General features: G+C 44.3%; 1 protein-coding gene across 1 annotated transcript in view; it reads right to left on the bottom strand.

The window, feature by feature from the left end:
- The window catches only part of MAML1 (mastermind like transcriptional coactivator 1), a 50,217-nt gene that overhangs the window by 12,025 nt on the left and 21,061 nt on the right, over nt 1–17,131 (bottom strand). The window contains exon 2 of the mRNA XM_023741435.1: nt 25–562. Within this exon, the coding sequence (XP_023597203.1) occupies nt 25–562 (538 nt within the window). The remainder of the gene's footprint in view (nt 1–24; nt 563–17,131) is intronic.

Below are 17,131 nucleotides of genomic sequence, written 5' to 3'. Positions count from 1 at the left end.
CCAAGGGGGTCTGTGTGTTAGAACTTGAAGACTCAGGGTCCTTCTTCTCTTCAAAGTCCTCATTGAAGAGATCCTTCATGTCTTCGTCGGGCACTGACCGGTTCAGCTCCTCGATGAGCTCCTTCCACTCCTGTTCATTCAGGTTCAGGTCAGGCATGAGGTTGCTCTGTGATATGGAGCCCCCAGCCCCAGCAATCATGCAAGGAAGGTCATCAACAGGCTCTTGCTTCAGCTCTTTGTTCAAGCTCATAGGGAAGGACTCACTGGGGTTACTGCCTCCGTTCAAGTGGAGACTCGAGTCAGCCAGACACTTCTTATTGACAGAGTCAAGGGCCAGCGAGTGCTTCCCGCTGGGCTGGAGGGCATCTCCACCAGGAGGCTTGTCAGGCTGCCCCCGGGGGGAGGCTGGAGGCAGGCCATTGGCAGGGACAGCCACTCCCAGAGGGGCTTCCCGGCGTGTCTTCTTATGCCCAGGAAAGAGGTCTCCATAGCCATTCTGCTGATCACCATTCTGAGGGGAGGTAGCGCTATCAAGATTCCTCTTCACCGTATCATGGAGATGCTGAAAAACATTGAAAAGAGTGACTTATGCATGCAACATCATGTATCAAGTCCCCTCTGCCTAGAACATTAACTTAAACCAGGGGTCTGTATCCTTGGAGTCCTTGCCCGTTTCCATCGTCCACTCCCGGGCACACACCTGTTTTCCCTTGTAGCTTCACCTCTCCCCTACTCAAGTTCCTGTGGCCCCCCCACCCCTTCTACACCTGGTGGCCAGTCAGTCAGGATGGTCAGCAGTGAGAAGGCAATTCCATTCAAACCAGTGAGTCAGGGCTTGGACTTTGGTGTGCCCCCAGGAAGGAGGCATTCTCCCTTCGCAGGACACTAGCCTGCAGCTACCCGGTAGACATCTTGCCTGAGGGGCTGCCCAAGAATGGAGCCAATGAAGAAAGAAAAAGAACAAAAGGATACACATACATTTTGAGGACATCATCTGTGTCCTAGATCTAGCTGTGTGTGGGAGACCAGCAGTACCTCTGGACTTTTTACTTATGTGAACCAATAAATTCCTTTTCATGGGTAAACTGACTAGTCTATTTTTCAGGTCTTGTTCCATGCTGATTACAAATATTGCATCTCTATATTTTGACACAAGTCAGTTTTCACGTCCCTCCCAACCCCTTTAGGCTCCCTTGCCTGGGCCCATCTCTTCCTCCTGTGCCTTTCAGCCCTTGTCCTTCTCCCATTCCCCCAGTTCCTAAGCATCTCCCAGCATCTCCTACTTTGTGCCTGCTTCCACTTCTGGCCACTCACCCTCACAAACCTACCACTTCCTATGAAGACCAGTCACTGCACACAATCCTGTTTGGCCTGGTACCACTATTCTCTGCTTTAAGCACCTCAGTTTTCTTCTCAACTAGATTAATTCAACTAACCTTATTAAGAGTCTACTTTGTACCACGGACAGGTGCTATGGGGACTGTAAAGACAAACAGGTGACCCCTCCTCTTCATAGGCTTCCAGCATGCTAGGACACAGGACATATTCACACACTACTACAGAATAAGATAAATGCTCTATGCAATAATTTAGAAATAAGCACCATGAGAGTTCAGGGGCAGGGGGAGACTTTGAAGAAGAGAATATGATGGCAGGAAAGGGGAGGAGAGAAGGTGGTACCTTCCCACTATTTCTCCAGCCTCGTTTTCAGCTGTCACAAACATGATTCCTCCCCCAACTGTAAGAGGAGCCAACTCTCATCTTTTGAACAAGCAGGGTTTCCTTCCTATGTTTACTTTCATTGAATTTTTTGTCCTTCATGCCCCATCTGATTCCATCCCTCCCTCCACTAACCCCAAATAACAGCTTCTAATTATTGTCTTTAAATAGACTTCGAAGGAGTCAGTGAGCGGCATGCAGCACTTTGTGCTGTTGTCCTCTGGCTGCAGAAAAGGGCCACACTGACCCACCACCACCTGCCAAAGAGCCAGAGGGCAGGAGCTCTCTGACCTGGGTGTCTCGACCCTCCGCCAGCACTACGTGCTCAGTAGTACACCAACTGCTGGATACAAATGTGCAACAAGCAAGGAAACAGGAGGGCAACTGTCTAACCTCTAAGACCCAATTCTATGCTCCATTCTCTTTTTTTCCCACTGCAAGATTTTCTTATCTCTTAACTGCACCAAACCAAAACCAACTGCATGATGCTCTATAAATCCTGGCTGAGTCATTATATCTTTAAATCCGTATCTGAGTGCCTAGGTTATTAGTCTCAAGAAAAACTTAAGAATGTCAGACAAATGAACCTGCAGGGCAGAGGTTAGCTACATACAATTCTAGAACCCAATTCAAGAGCATCATCCTTACAATCGAAGAACTTTAATGTTGGTTCTTCTGCTTGCTACTGCCATCTAGTGGGGAGAGGGGGAAAAGAATCATGTTCCTAAAATGGTCCCTTTATAAAATAACTGTTTGAAAAGTTTCTTTTATGGAAGATAAATTCATACCAATTTAGCATGAAAAAATAAAAATGAGGGCTATATTTCTTGAATTTTTGTTGTTTTTATTATTTTCCTTGTGGAAAATTATTTGTTCTACAGTGCCAGATCTGGGCTCTAGACCTGGAGGTGAGTTTTCTATTCTCCTAAGGAGGAAGATGGAAACCGAAGAGGTCAAGGCACTTGATGAGTCAGCTGGTTGTCCCAGATTAGAAACAGAATGCTTTTTTGCCTTAACAATTATAAAAGCTACCACTCCCTCTTTCAATATCCACATGCAAACAGCTGCAGACAAGTTCCAAAGTAACAACTCAATTTTGCAACGCCAATTGGCTTTAGCCAAAGAAACACTCGGGCGTTTTTTTCAACTGCTCACAAAGTTTAACTGGAATGATGTAGGTGGGGGCAGGGGGTGTGGAATGTGGTGGCCCTGGCAGATTTTTAAACCTGGAGCATCTGCTGGAGTGCCTGATATGTGCAGGGTGCTACAGGGGAAGGAAAAGATGAGTAAGCCTTGGAGCAGATGTTTACAACAGAAATGGGAAAACAGCCTGAACAGAAGTTATGTAAGAATAAGCACAGTGGGTGCTATAGAGCAATATAAGGCTGGCTGCCATGTATAAACTCATAAGCCTGCCCTCAGCCCATCTGGACTTCAGAATGCTCAGCTCAGAGGAGTCTGTGGAAACTACTGCAGGGTCTCAATGGTTAACACAGGCTTTCAGGAGCATCAGGCTATCCAGGTCTGGGAGATAACCAACTGGTCCAAGGTCATTTCCTTCTTAAGTGGGGTTTTGCTGGAGAATACAGTGTGCCTGATGGTAAGCTGGAGGGCCTGGGTGCACTGACCAAGTCACAGTCTCCTCCAACTGCACCCTGGAGTCCTGACTCCTACCCTTTTTTTTTTTTAATTTTATTGTTGTATTTTAAGTGAAAGTTTACAATTCTAGTTAGTCTCTCAAACAAAAATTTATACATACATTGTTATGAGACCCTAATTGCTCTCCCTATGCTGTGACAGCACACTCCTCCTTTCTGCCCCTGATTTCCCGTGTCCCTTCAACCCGCTCCTGACCCTCTCTGCCTTCTCATCTCACCCTGGACAGGAGCTGCCCATTTAGTCTCATGTATCTACTTGAGCTAAGAAGCACACTCTTTACGAGTATCATTTTATGTCCTGTAGTCCAGTCTAATCCTTGAAGAGTTGGCCTCGGGAATGGATTTCGTGCTGGGTTGATACAGGGTCCAGGGGCCATGCTTTCTGGGGTTCCTCCAGTCTCAGTCAGACCATTAAGTCTGGTCTTTTTACTAGAATTTGAGTTCTGCACCCCACTTTTCTCCTGCTCCAACAGACTCTCTGTTGTGTTCCCTGTCAGGGTGGTCATTGGTGGTAGCCGGGCACCATCTAGTTCTTCTGGTCTCAGGCTGTTGCAATCTCCGGTTTATGTGGCCCCTTCTGTCTCTTGGTGCTACCCTAGCTTTTGCCAGCTCCCTTACTGGGGGACCTCTGCCGCAGGTGCCACCTGCCACCTTCTGCTCTGTATAGGTAACCGCTGCTGCTGAGTCGATTCTGACCCATGGTGATGGCAACCCCATGTGTGTCACAGTAGAACTGTGCTCCATAGGGTTTTCAATGGCTGATTTTTTGGAAGTAGACTGCCAAGTCTTTCTTCTGAGGCACCTCTGGGGAGACTTGAACCAACAACCTTTCAGTTAGCAGCTGAACACGTTAACTGTACCTCCCAGGGGCTCTGCTATGGGGTACAGGCCCCAGGATAACAATGCTGTGCTGAATCAAGCTGGAGTTGGCCACACTTTGTGGGTACCAGACAAGCATCCTTTCTCCTCCCTCTTGCCGCACTAGCCTTATAGAACAGTCCCTCACCCTAATCTCCGCTTCCTCCCTCTTCAACCACCACTGCAGAAATTCCAGTGTGCTTTGTGATTAGACTCAGAGAGGATAACACCTATACCCTTCTACTCTCAGTTAACAAAGCCAGCAACATCTCTCTCATCAATGCTCCTTACATACTGGTAGCCACCTTGCGTTCCTGCTTCCTGCCCCTCCTCGCTAGGAATTTGCTTTTCCTCCTCCTTCCTCTTCTGTTATCCTATCAGCCAAACACCACCCATTTCCACCACTTAGAGCTAGCACTCATCCACTGCAGTTCAGCTTCCATCTTCACCACTCTGGGAACTGACTGACTGATTGATTGGATGTGAGGAGTAAAAGAAAGGGAGGCATAAAGGACGCCTAATTTCTCCAAGGTTACCAATGATCTCCATGTTGTTCAGCGAAATCCACATTTCCAGCCCTTTCTTTCTCTTCTTTCTCTAAAGCACCTGCCACTGAAATATTCCTTCCATCTTAAAGTTCTCTTTCCTTACATTCCTTTACCACATTCTTTTGTCTTCTCTTCTACTTTCCTCGTTGTTTCTTCTCAGTCTCCTTTGATGTGTCCCCTTTGATTAAATACTGGAGTTCTCTTCTCTTTTCATTCTACATACTCTCCCTGAGTGATCTCAGCCAGCCCCATGTCTTCAAATTCCTATGACTGAACACCACATGCAGAACAAACTCCAACTACTCCCCAGGGACCAAATGCTGATCTGTCCGGCCCCTGTCCACCTCTCCCACCTTTCACTGCACGTACCTACTGGGCACCATGCTTGAGTCACTCTAGCCTTCTCACAGCTCCTTAAATGTGCCTACTCATTCCTGTCTCAGGGCCTCTGATCCTGCTTTTCTCTTTGCTCAGAACATTTCTTCTCTTGGATCTTCCCAGGGCCAGCTGACTTCATAATTCAGGTTGCTTGTGTCCTTGTGGCACAAATGGTTAAGAGCCTGACTACTAACTGAAAGGTTGGTGGTTCGAACCTACCCAGAGGCATTTCGGAAGAAGGGCCTGGCAACCTGCTTCAGAAAGGTTGCAGCCTTGAAAACCCTAGTTTTCATCTTCTACTCTGCAACATATGGGATCACCATGAGTTGGAATCTATTTGATGGCAACTGGATTTTTTTTTTTTTTAATGTTCTCAAAGGTATTCCTGGATAACCTACTCTAGAGTGCCCTCCTCCCCCAAGTCACTATCCTATCTCCTTGTTAATGCCTCACTGGAAGCACTTAATACCAGAAGAGTGCCTAGCACTATTTGTGCATGAATGTACTATCTCAAAATCACTCATCTGTGCAGAACTCCAGACTCCTGTTCATCCAACTACCTATTGTATGTCTCCACCTCACAATCTGTTTTCCTTTTCTCTGTTCCAACCCCAGTAACATCACATAAACTAGAAAACAGAGCAGGTACCTTGCTCTCTCCTTTACTCCCTGTATCCAACAATAAACAAAGTCCTACTGAGTCTACCTCTGTAACATTTCTTGACTCTACTCACTTCTTTCCATTCAATAACACCAATTTTTCTCATTTGACTTACTTTAACAGTCCCTAAAGCTGGTCTTGTTGCAACTCCCCCACCCCCATCTATATTCCACGCTATGGTCAGAGCGATTGCTCTAAAGGGCAAATCTGATCAGGTCACCCTTTTCCTAAAGCCCTCCAATGGCTCCTCTTGCCCTCAGGTATTCAGAATCCAGAATCCAGAGCTGGGCCTCCAGGTCCTCAGGGTCAGGCACTAGTAACTCTCCAACCGTATCTTCAACACTCCCATGCTACTCTTCAGTGGTGGAGGGCACACGAACTCCTCAACAGTGTAGGTGGAAACATATAAAATCATATTTTTTAAACTAAAAATGGTTAAATACTGGCAATTTCAACCTAATACCATGTATTAGTTTCTAACACATCTTCGCGTCGCTCCTCCAGCACCCTGTACACACGCTCAGAAGGCCCTCAGGAACCCAGGTTATTGTTGGGAAAGACCCTCTCTTTAGGTGGGGTGGATCCATTTTCACACATACATTCAAGGTTCCAAACCTTGAGGAAACTATTTGAGGAAAAACGTGAGAAATCCATGTCAAGTAGCAATGAGTTTGTGATAGGGCATGCTGCTGACCTAGTGGAGGGGCCATGCTGACCACTCAGAACTTCATACTTGATTCAGGTCTCAGGCAACCTTCACAACAACCTTGGAAGAGTACCACTGTTCCTATTCTGTAGCAGATGGAACTCAGATCATTACATGAAGTTTCCTAATGTTTGAGCATTCATAGGTTTGGAGAAGGCATCCCTGTAGATGTTGGGGGTCCACTGCCCTTCCCCACAGTCCTGCACTTCACCTGTGTCAGGCTGGAAACTGCCCAAATCAATCCTGCTTCCTTCCATGTGTAAAGCTACCAGAGGAGTCTGAGTATGAAATGCCAATAGCTAAACGGAGTGAGTCAGAGTTTCAAACTGTGAGAAAAGGAGCACCCACTCCTAGGCCAAGCACAAACAGCCCCAGCAAGGTGTCATTACCAGGCAAACTGGCTGTGCTATGATGAAATCCCACACGCCATGAGTACAAATGATTCTTTGTAAAATATTTAAAGAAGAAGAACTGTCTATAACCTGCTACTAAAAATTCTTACTTTAAGACATTATTTGTCTTAATAGTTTAAAACAGTCACTGATTTATAATGCAAATAACCTAGCATGCTGAGTACTAAAGATATACTTAAGCACCATTCCTTATCACTGAATCCACTTATCAAGGACATACACAGAAATCTCAAGTTACAGAGCAATGGATTTTCCAGAAAACTTTATATAGTATGGTGCTTAGTCACTTTTACCATCACCTATTTTTTAAACTTTTTACTTTGAAATAATTATAGATTCACAGGAAGTTGCAAAGATAGTACAGAGAGATTCTGTATACCCTTCACCCAGTTTCTCCTAATAGTTGTATTTTAGATAATTATAGTACAGTATTAAAACCAGAAATATGACATTAGTACAATGTTAGGTGTACAGTTCTATGCCATTTTATCACATGACCATCACTTTTTTAATAGAAAGCTTTAAAAAAGAAAGAAAGGAAAGGAAAGGAAAGGAAGGAAGGATATGTAAATATTTAACACAGTATAATCTCTTCCTCCATGATACCGGGTCAACATTATAAAGCAGAAAGTTAAACTTTACACTTTATACTGAGAAACAAAATGGCCTAATAGATTGATTCTTATACTTGGCAGGCAGTCAGTATACTCTGCTATAAAAAACTGATTTGGGAAGCCAAATGAGGCTCAGAAGTTTGCTTGATATACATGAAAACAAAGCAGACTATGGCTAACTGGCTGCCTGACCTTAGTTAAGACATATCCCATTTGTTGTTGTTAGATGCTGTCTCAGTCATCTAGTGCTGCTCTAACAGAAATACCACAAGTGGATGATTTTAGCAAAGAGAAGTTTATTCTCTCACAGTCGAGTAGGCTCTAAGTCCAAATTCAGGGCATCAGCTCCAGGGGAACGCTTTCTCTGTCGGCTCTGGAAGAAGGTCTGTGTCATCAGTCTTCCTTTGGTCTGGGAGCTTCTCTGAGCAGGAACCTCAGGTCCAAAGGACGCCCTCTGTTCCTGGCACTGCTTTCTTGGTGGTATGAGGTTCCCATGCATCTCTGCTAGCTTCTCTCTTTTATATCTCAAAAGAGATTGCATTAAGACACTAATCTGGTCAACCTTATCACAGTGACAGAATTTACAACACATAAGGAGATCACATAATAATCTCATCATAGTGATACAGTTTACAACCAATAAGGAAATCATATCAGATAACACAATCATACAATACTGGGAATCATGACCTAGCGAAGCTGACAGATATTTTTGGGGGACACAACTCAATCCACGACAGATGCTGTGGAATCAGTTCTAACTCATAGTGACCCCATGTACAACAGAACAAAACACTGCCTAGTGCTGTGCCACCCTCACAATCGTTGCTAAGTTTGAGCCCACTGTTGCAGCCACCGTGTCGATCTATCTCATTGAGGGTATTCCTCTTCTCCGCTGACCCTCTACTTCACCAAGCATGATGTCCTTCTCCAGGGACTGGTCTCTCCTGATAACATATCCAAAGTATGTGAGACGAAGTCTCGCCATCCTCACTTCTAAAGAGCATTCTGGCTGTACTTCTTCCAAGATGTATTTGTTTCTTCTTCTGGCAGTCCATGGTATATTCAATATTCTTCACCAACACCATAATTCAAAGGAATCAATTCTTTAGTCTTCCTTATTCATTGTCCGGCTTTCACATGCATATGAGGTGACTGTTAATACCATGGCCTGGTCAGGTGCACCTTAGTCCTCAAAGTGACATTTTTGCTTTTCAGCACTTGTTGTGTTCTCCAAAATGTGTGGCAACTTGGCTTGGCCATTATTCCCAGTATTGTCTGATTGTCTACCATTTTGTCATCTGATGTGATTTTCCTATGTGATGTAAATCCTAACCTCCATGATGTTAATGAGGCTGGATTAGTGGCAGTTACGTTAATGAGGCAGAACTCAATACACAAGACTAAGTTGTATCTTGAGTCAATTTCTTTTGAGATATAAAAAAGAGAAGCAAACAGAGAGACAGGGGGACCTCATACCATGAAGAAAGTGCCAGGAGCACAGCATGTTCTTTGCACTCGAGGTCCCTGTGCTGAGACGCTCCTAAACCACGGACGATTGATGGCAAGGGCCTTTCTGTAGAGCCAACACAGAGAGAAAGCCTTCCCCTGGAGATGGCACCCTGAATTGAGATTTCAAGCCTCCTAGACTGTGAAAGAATAAATCTCTCTGTTAAAGCCATCCACTTGTGGTATTTCTGTTATAGCAGCACTAGATGACTAAGACAATGCCTTAAAGAGGTCTTCTGCAGCCGATATGTCCAATGCAATACATCATTTGATTTCTTAACCACTGCTTCCATGGGTATTGATTGTGGATCCACATAAAATGAAATCCTTGACAACTTCACTATTTTTTCCATTTATCACGATGCTGCTTATTGGTGCAATTGTGAGATTTCTGTTTTATGTTGAGGTGTAATCCATACTGAAGGCTGTGGTCTCTGATCTTCATCAACAAGGGCTTCAAGTCTTCTTCCCTTTCAGCAACCAAAGCTGTGTCATTTGCACATTGCAGGTTTTTCCTCCAATCCTGATGCCACGTTCTTCTTCATATAGCCCAGCTTCTCAGAGTATTTGCTCAGCACACAGATTGGGTAAGTATGGTGAAAGGATACAACCCTGACACACACCTTTTCTGATTTTAAACCACGCAGTATCCCTGTATGTTGTTTGAACGACTGTCTCTTGATCTATGTACAGATTCATCATGAGCACAATTAAGTGTTCTGCAATTCCTATTCTTGGCAATGTTATTCATAATTTGTTATGATCCACACAGTCGAATGCCTTTGCACAGTCGATAAAACACAGGTAAACATCTTTCTGGTATTTTCTGCTTTCAGCCAAGATCCATCTGACATCAGCAATGATATCCCTCATTCCACGTCCTCTTCTGAACCCAGCCTGAACTTCTGTCAGTTCCCTGTCGATGTACTGCTGCAAACGCTTCTGAATTATCTTCAGCAAGATTTTACTTGTGTGTGATATTAATGATATTGTTCGATAATTTCTGCATTCTGTTGGATCACCTTTCTTTGGAATGGGCACAAATATGGATCTCTTCCAGCTAGTTGGCCAGGTGGCTGTCTTCCAAATTTCTCTGCATAGATGAGTGAGCGTTTCCAAAGTCGCATCCGCTTGTTGAAACATCTCAATTGGTCTTCCGTCAATTCCTACAGCCTTGTTTTTCACCAATGCCTTCAGTGCAGCTTGGACTTCTTTCTTCTATACCAATGGTTCTTGATCATATGCTATCTCCTGTAATGGTTGAACATCGACCAACTCTTTTTGGTACGGTGACTGTATTCTTCCACCTTCTTTTGATGCTTCCTGTGTCGTTCAATATTTTGCCCTTAGAATCCTTCAATATTGCAACTTGAGGCAAGAAGTTTCTCTTCAGTTCTTTTTGCTTCAGCAATGCTGTGTTCTTCCCTTTTGGTTTTCTAATTTCAGGTCTTTGCACATTTCATTATAATACTTAACTTTGTCTTCTCAAACTGCCCTTTGAAATCTTCTGTTCAGCTCTTTTCATCATTTCTTCCGTTCACTTTAGCTACTCAACATTCAAGAGCAAGTTTCAGAGTCTCTTCTGACATCCATTTTGGGCTTTTCTTTCTTTTCTGTCTTTTTAATGACCTTTTGCTTTTTTCATGTATGATGTCTTTGATGTCATCCCACAATTCATGTGGTCTTCGGTCATTAGTGTTCAATGCATCAAATCTATTCTTGAGATGGTCTCCAAAATCAGGGTTGTATTTTGGCTCTTGTGGACTTGTTTTGATTTTCTTCAGCTTCAACTTGAACCTGCATATGAGCAACGGATCGTCTGTTCTGCAGGCGGCCCCTAGCCTTGTTCTGACTGATGATATTCAGCTTCTCCATTATCTCCGTTTACAGATGCAGTAAATTTGATTTGTTTTCCATCCAGTGAGGTCCATGGGTACAGATGCTGTTTATGTTGTTGAAAAGGGGTATTTGCAATGAATAACTCGTTGGTCTTGCAGAATTCTATCATGCGATCTCCTGCATAGCTTCTATCATAAAGGCCATATTTTCCAACTACCAATCCTTCTTCTTTTTTCTAACTTTCACATTCCAGTCCCCAGTAATTACCAATGCATCTTGACTGCATGCTTAATCAATTTCAGACTGCAGAAGTTGGTAAAAATCTTCAATTTCTTCATCTTTGGCATTAGTGTTTTGTGTGTAAATTTGAAGTATTAACTGGTTTTCCTTGGAGGCATATGGATATTATCCTATCACTGACAGCACTGTACTTCAGGATCTTGAAATACTCTTTTGGATGATGAATGCGACGTCATTTCTCTTCAATTTCTGGCATAGTAGACCATATGATTATCCGATTCAAAATGGCCAGTACCAGTCCATGTCAGCTCACTAATGTCTAGGACAACAATCTTTATGTATTCCATTTTATTTTTGACTTCCAATTTTCCTAGATTGATACTTTGTACATTCCACTTTCCATTTATTAATGGATGTTTGCAGCTGTTTCTTCATTTTAAGTTGCATCACATTAGCAAATGAAGGTTCTGAAAGCTGTACTCCATCCACGTCATTAAGGTTGATTCTACTTTGAGGAGGAAGTTCTTTCCCAGTCTTATTTGGAGTGCCTTCCAACCTTAGGGGCTCATCTTCTGGCACTATACCAGACAATGTTCTCCTGCTATTCATAAGGTTTTCACTGGCCATTTTTTTAAGAAGTAGATCACCAGGTCCTTCCTCCTAGTCTGTCTTAGTCTTGAAGCTCTGCTGAAACCTCTCCACCATGGGTGACCCTGCTGGTATTCGAAATCCCAGTGGCATAGCCTCCAGCATCACAGCAACATGCAAGCCACCACAGTATGACAAACTCACAGATGAGTGGTGGATATTCCATTTAAGATCTGCTTTCTTGACCTGGGTTAGATGATCTAAGTTTCAACCAGCTTTAAGAGTCTACAATATTATACTTCTACTATCAATTACTACCCCATACAGGGAGATGTTCTCAGGGGTTCATGTAGTGCTCATTCACCAAAATCTTACTATGCGCCAGACACTGCCCTATAAAATAATGGTAAATAGAGTACAAGTCTTTATTCAAATGTTCACTGGTTTTTCACTATATTCTAGGCAGAGCACCAGGCATTCGGGATAAAAAGATGACTACGACATAGTTGCTGCTCCCACCCTTGGGATGTAGTGGCAAAGCTAGAGAGGAAAGTCCACAGCATTAGTAGAGGAAAGAGAAGGGAGAGGAGGGGAATATGGGGTGGCAGGGAAGACTTCTTGGAGAAGGGGACGCTTAATAAAATCTTAAAGAACCCTAGAAGTCATCCCAAAGAAGGGGGGAAAGGCATTCTAGCCTGAGAGGCAAAGGCAGGGATGTCCAAATCAGCACTGAGCGGACAGAGGGTGGCAAGAAGCAATAAATTAGGAGTTTAAAGTTGCTGAAATCCCTGGGTGGTACAAATGGTTAATTTGGAATTGGTTAATTTGGCTCCTAACCAAAAGGTTGGAGGTTTGAGTCCATCCAGAGGTGCCTCAAAAGAAAGACCTGGTGATCTACTTCTGAAATGTCAGCCACTGAAAATCCTATGGAGTACAGTTCTACTCTGATATTCATGGAGTTGCCATGAGTTGGAATCGAATGGACAGCAACTGGTGGTGGTGGAATGTTGCTGAAGGGGAAAGGGCACAGCAGGGAATGTTGAAAGATGAGGTTGAAGAGAAAGGCTGGGAAAGGATCATGACGGTCCCAAATGTCACTTTAACAGAAGATTTCAAAATACACAAAACTAGACAGAACAGCATAATGAACCCCCCTATACCCATCACCCAACTTCAACAACCATCAGTGTTTGGCCAATTTTATTTCATTTCTACCCTCTAAAAACCAAAACCAAACCAGCTGCCATCGAGTCAATTCTGACTCATGGCAACCCCATGTGTGTCAGAGTAGAACTGTACTCCACAGGGTTTTCAAAGGCTGTGAATTTTTAGAAGTAGATCACCAGGACTTTCTTCTAAGGCACCTCTGGATAGACTCCAATACCCAACCTTCTGGTTAGTAGTCCAGTGTGCTTAATCATTTGCACCTCCCCATCTGTCTTAGTCATCTAGTGCTGCTATAAGAGAAATACCACAAGTGGATGGCTTTAACAAAGAGAAGTTTATTCTCTCACAGTCCAGTAGGCTAGACGTCTGTATTCAGGGCATCAGCTCCAGGGGAAGGCCTTCTCTCTCTGTCAACTCTGGAGGAAGGTCTTTGTCATGCATCAGTCTTCCCTTGGTCTGGGAGCAGGTCAGCACAGGAGCCTCAGGTCCAAGGGTCGCACTCTGCTCCCAGTACTGCTTTCTTGGTGGTATGAGGTCACCATGTCTCTCTGCTTGCTTCTCTCTCATCTCAAAAGACACTGGCTTAAGACACTATCTAATCTTGTAGATCTCATCAATATAACTGCTGCTAATCCATCTTATTACATCACAGTGATAGGATATACAACACATAGGGAAATCACATCAGATGACAAAATGGTAGACAATCACACAATACTGGGAATCATTACCTAGCCAAGTTGACAGACATTTTGGGGGGATACAATTCAATCCATGACGCCATCCACAGACTCCTTTCCTCTCCTAAGCACTGACAAATGCTCAGTACCTCCCATCGTTTAATCCCCATTCTAGTCTACGTACCACTTAGCACAGTGTTAACAGCACAGTTAGACCTGGTTTGAATCTTGGTTCAGTTGCTTAATGGTGATGTGCTCACAGGCAGATTAGTTAAAAACTTTGGTTTCTCATCTAAAAACAAAAGAAAAAAGTGGTGGGAGGGAAGACAGCCACTTCCTGGGGTGGTTGTGAGGGATTTCACTCCCATCTACTGAGCACCTGTTCAGCTAATTTGCTTCTTTCCCTTTCCAATACAGCATCAGAACTTCTTCCAAGACTGGTCCCTGCTTCTTTGCCATACTCACCAAGGTAACGTCCTGGTTCTTAAATCCAAGGGACCCTTTCCACACTGTATCAATCTGACTTTTTTGAGGCACTGGGCACTGAGGGCCACTCCTGCCTTCTCTGAGTGTCATCCTCCATAAGTGCCCTTGCAACCACTCTCCGGACTTGCTCCGGCCTCCAAGGACACTCCTGGCAGGTGCCCTGCTTCTGCGTGTTCCTTAAACAATGATGCCTGCAGGGTCTTCATCCCTTCCCACTGCTACCATCTCCCCAGGTGACCCCTCCACACTCACGGCCTTTGCCACAGCCTGAGAACCAGCACAGAACAGGCACTCAAATATTTACTATTTCCTGTATCTTCATCTTTGGTGCCAGACCTCTCTCCTGTGCTCTAGATTCGTATGTTCAGTAGGAAACTGAAAATCTCCATGCAGATGTCAGACAGGTGCCTCTACCTTCCTGCCCAAATCTACCCCTTCCTCTCATGGTCCCTGACTCAGTACACGCAGTCCTCATCCACTCCAATGAACTGGCATTGAGTTCTGCCAATTCTACTTTCTAAATATCTCTCTGGAGAGCTCCCTCCATGTGACCCCCATCTTAGCTCACTTCCTCACTATTTTACCTAGATTACTGAAATAACTTCATCTGGTTCTATTTTCTCTCTGTTCTAACACACTGCGTGATCTGATGGATCACTTTTACATGGCCTTTCTTGCCAAGGTCTTGTAACTCCCACCCAAGTGATAGGTGGAACTATACAAATAAGGTAATTGTGGTCCACCAATGGGATTAGACAGCTTGCTAACAACGCACATAAAGTTCACGGCACCTGTGTGGGGGTGGGACCATGTAAATAAGGTCTATGGAACCCTAAGGAAGGGAATGGACAGTTTTGCCATCCCTCTAGGCTTAAAATGAGCCATCCCAGAGGCAGGAGGAGAGGATCTCATCAATACCAAGAAAGAAGAGGCAGGAGTGGAGCGTGTCTTTTGAACCTGGGATCCCTGTGCCAAGAAGCTCCTGCAACCAGAAGACCAAGAGAAAGAGAGCTGTAACAACAAAGACAGCGAGAAGCAGTGGCAGAGAAAACAGCAGCAGTAGAACCAAGAGACTGGCGAAGATGGCTCAGCCCATGAAGTGACAAAGCTGAGTGCCTTTGGGAAGGAGGTTTGCTGGTGGAGTAGGGTATCTCCGGGCACTTGGTGGAGCTAGGTTTGCTGGTTCATGGAGCCAGAGCTGAGGCCGAGGCTTACTGGTGGAGTGGGGTGCCTCGAGGCACTTATCAGCAGAGCTAAAAGAACTTTGTAACACTTGTCTGAATAGGGCAGAGGCCGAAGGGCCAGAGAGGCGCTGCCTGCGGCTCAGAAAAGGCTGTCCTGATTGAAGAACTGTATCCTGAGCGTTTCTGAACCTGAATTGCAACCTGTTACTTCCCTAATAAACCCCATAATCAGGAGTATACTCTGTGAGTTCTATGTGGCCATTGCAAGGAATTATCAAACTCAGCAGAGAAGTAAAGAGTGCCATGGGAGGAATGGTTGGTGTCAGAACTGGTAAAATGGACTGGCAAGGGGAGGTATGTCTGACCTCCCCCTCATAGCAATCAGCCTTGGGCTGTTGATCTTGATTCTCCTTATCCCCTGTGAAGTTAGAGGAGGTTAGACAGCTCCACCACGCCATTTTTACAGCCACCGTTTATACTACTGTAAGGGTAAAACTCTATAAAACACATATTTGAGATATTTAAAACCCTTTCTTATTTCCCCATCGCTTACAGATAAAGTTCAAACTCCTTAACCTGGTAGGTAAGGCCCTATTTGATCTGATCCCAGTTTACATCCATTTAATCTCCTGCCATTCCCTTGAGGCTCCAGTTAAACTGAGCTACTTTCAGGACTGTGAATACACCATTCTCACCTTTAGCCCGGCAACCTCCTATTAATCCTTTAAGATATAGCTCAAACATCCCTTAGCTCCTTATTCTACCCCCAGTGCTCCCACAGTACTTTGCACATAATACTTACATCTCACGTTCATGGTAGAGCACTTGTAGATATTCACTGACTTGTCTCCTCGTCTCCCCCTCCCTGGAGGGCAAGAGTTTTGTGCTTTTCATCACCAGTTCCAGGTCAAATGCTGGGCAAGTTATAGGTACCCAGTGACAGTGACTGACCATTCATGGAATTAATCCTACCTTCCTCGTCCCTCCCCCTTCTTGGTCGCTATGCTGTTCTTTATCTTCGGTGATCCTTGTCTTTCAGTTTTCTTGGGCTTGCTTTCTGCCCGATAACAGCAGACAGTACAGAGCGGACACCAAGAATTGTGCTGCACTAGCTTACCTAACCTTCATAACAACCTATGGGGCAGGTGCTGTACTATTATCCTTAATTTAAAGCCAAAGACATGAAAGCTTAGAGAAGTTAAACAACTTGGAAAGTAAGGGCTGAACCAGGATTTGGACACAGATCTATTTGATTCATAGCTGTTTCCCAAAATCCAACTTATATGACTCCAACATGTCTGAGAGGGAAGCATCTCTCCTTACAAGGCATAACTCCCTTCAGCTGTACCTTCTTATACTCTCTGGCCTTGCCTCATCCGAGACTTTTCCCCTTCAAATTCTTCCCCTCCCCATCTCAAAATAACTGCAATCTATTTTGTTCTACAGCAGTTGTTCTCAACCTGTGCACCTCAGACCAACAGTATCAGCATTACTTGGGAACATATTAGAAATGCAAATTCGCAGCCTACCCTTAGACCCACCTAATCAGAAACTCTGGGGGTGGACCTCCAGATGACTCTGATGATGCATGGTCAAGTGTGAGAACCACTGTTCTAGTGGCTTCTTTCAAACTTATGCTTAATGTCACATTCTAAAAACAGCTCAAACAAACATGCTTCTCAACCCCATTATCCACCTCAGCAGCTGTCTCACTCCCTTGCCACAGCTTACTTGAGAGCATCAATCACTCATTACTTTCAAGTCCAGAACATTCACTTAATTCCTAAACTCCTCTGATCAGTTAGGCACCCTCTTCCCCTTGTAAATAAGAAAATTGAAACTGAGAGTTTAAACGACTTGTCTAAATGACTTGTATCATAAAT

Source organism: Trichechus manatus, unplaced genomic scaffold, assembly GCF_000243295.1.
Source record: "Trichechus manatus latirostris isolate Lorelei unplaced genomic scaffold, TriManLat1.0 scaffold00181, whole genome shotgun sequence".
NCBI lineage: Eukaryota > Metazoa > Chordata > Mammalia > Sirenia > Trichechidae > Trichechus > Trichechus manatus.
Note: the sequence above shows the minus strand (reverse complement) of the source record. Positions and strands in the feature narration are given on the sequence as shown.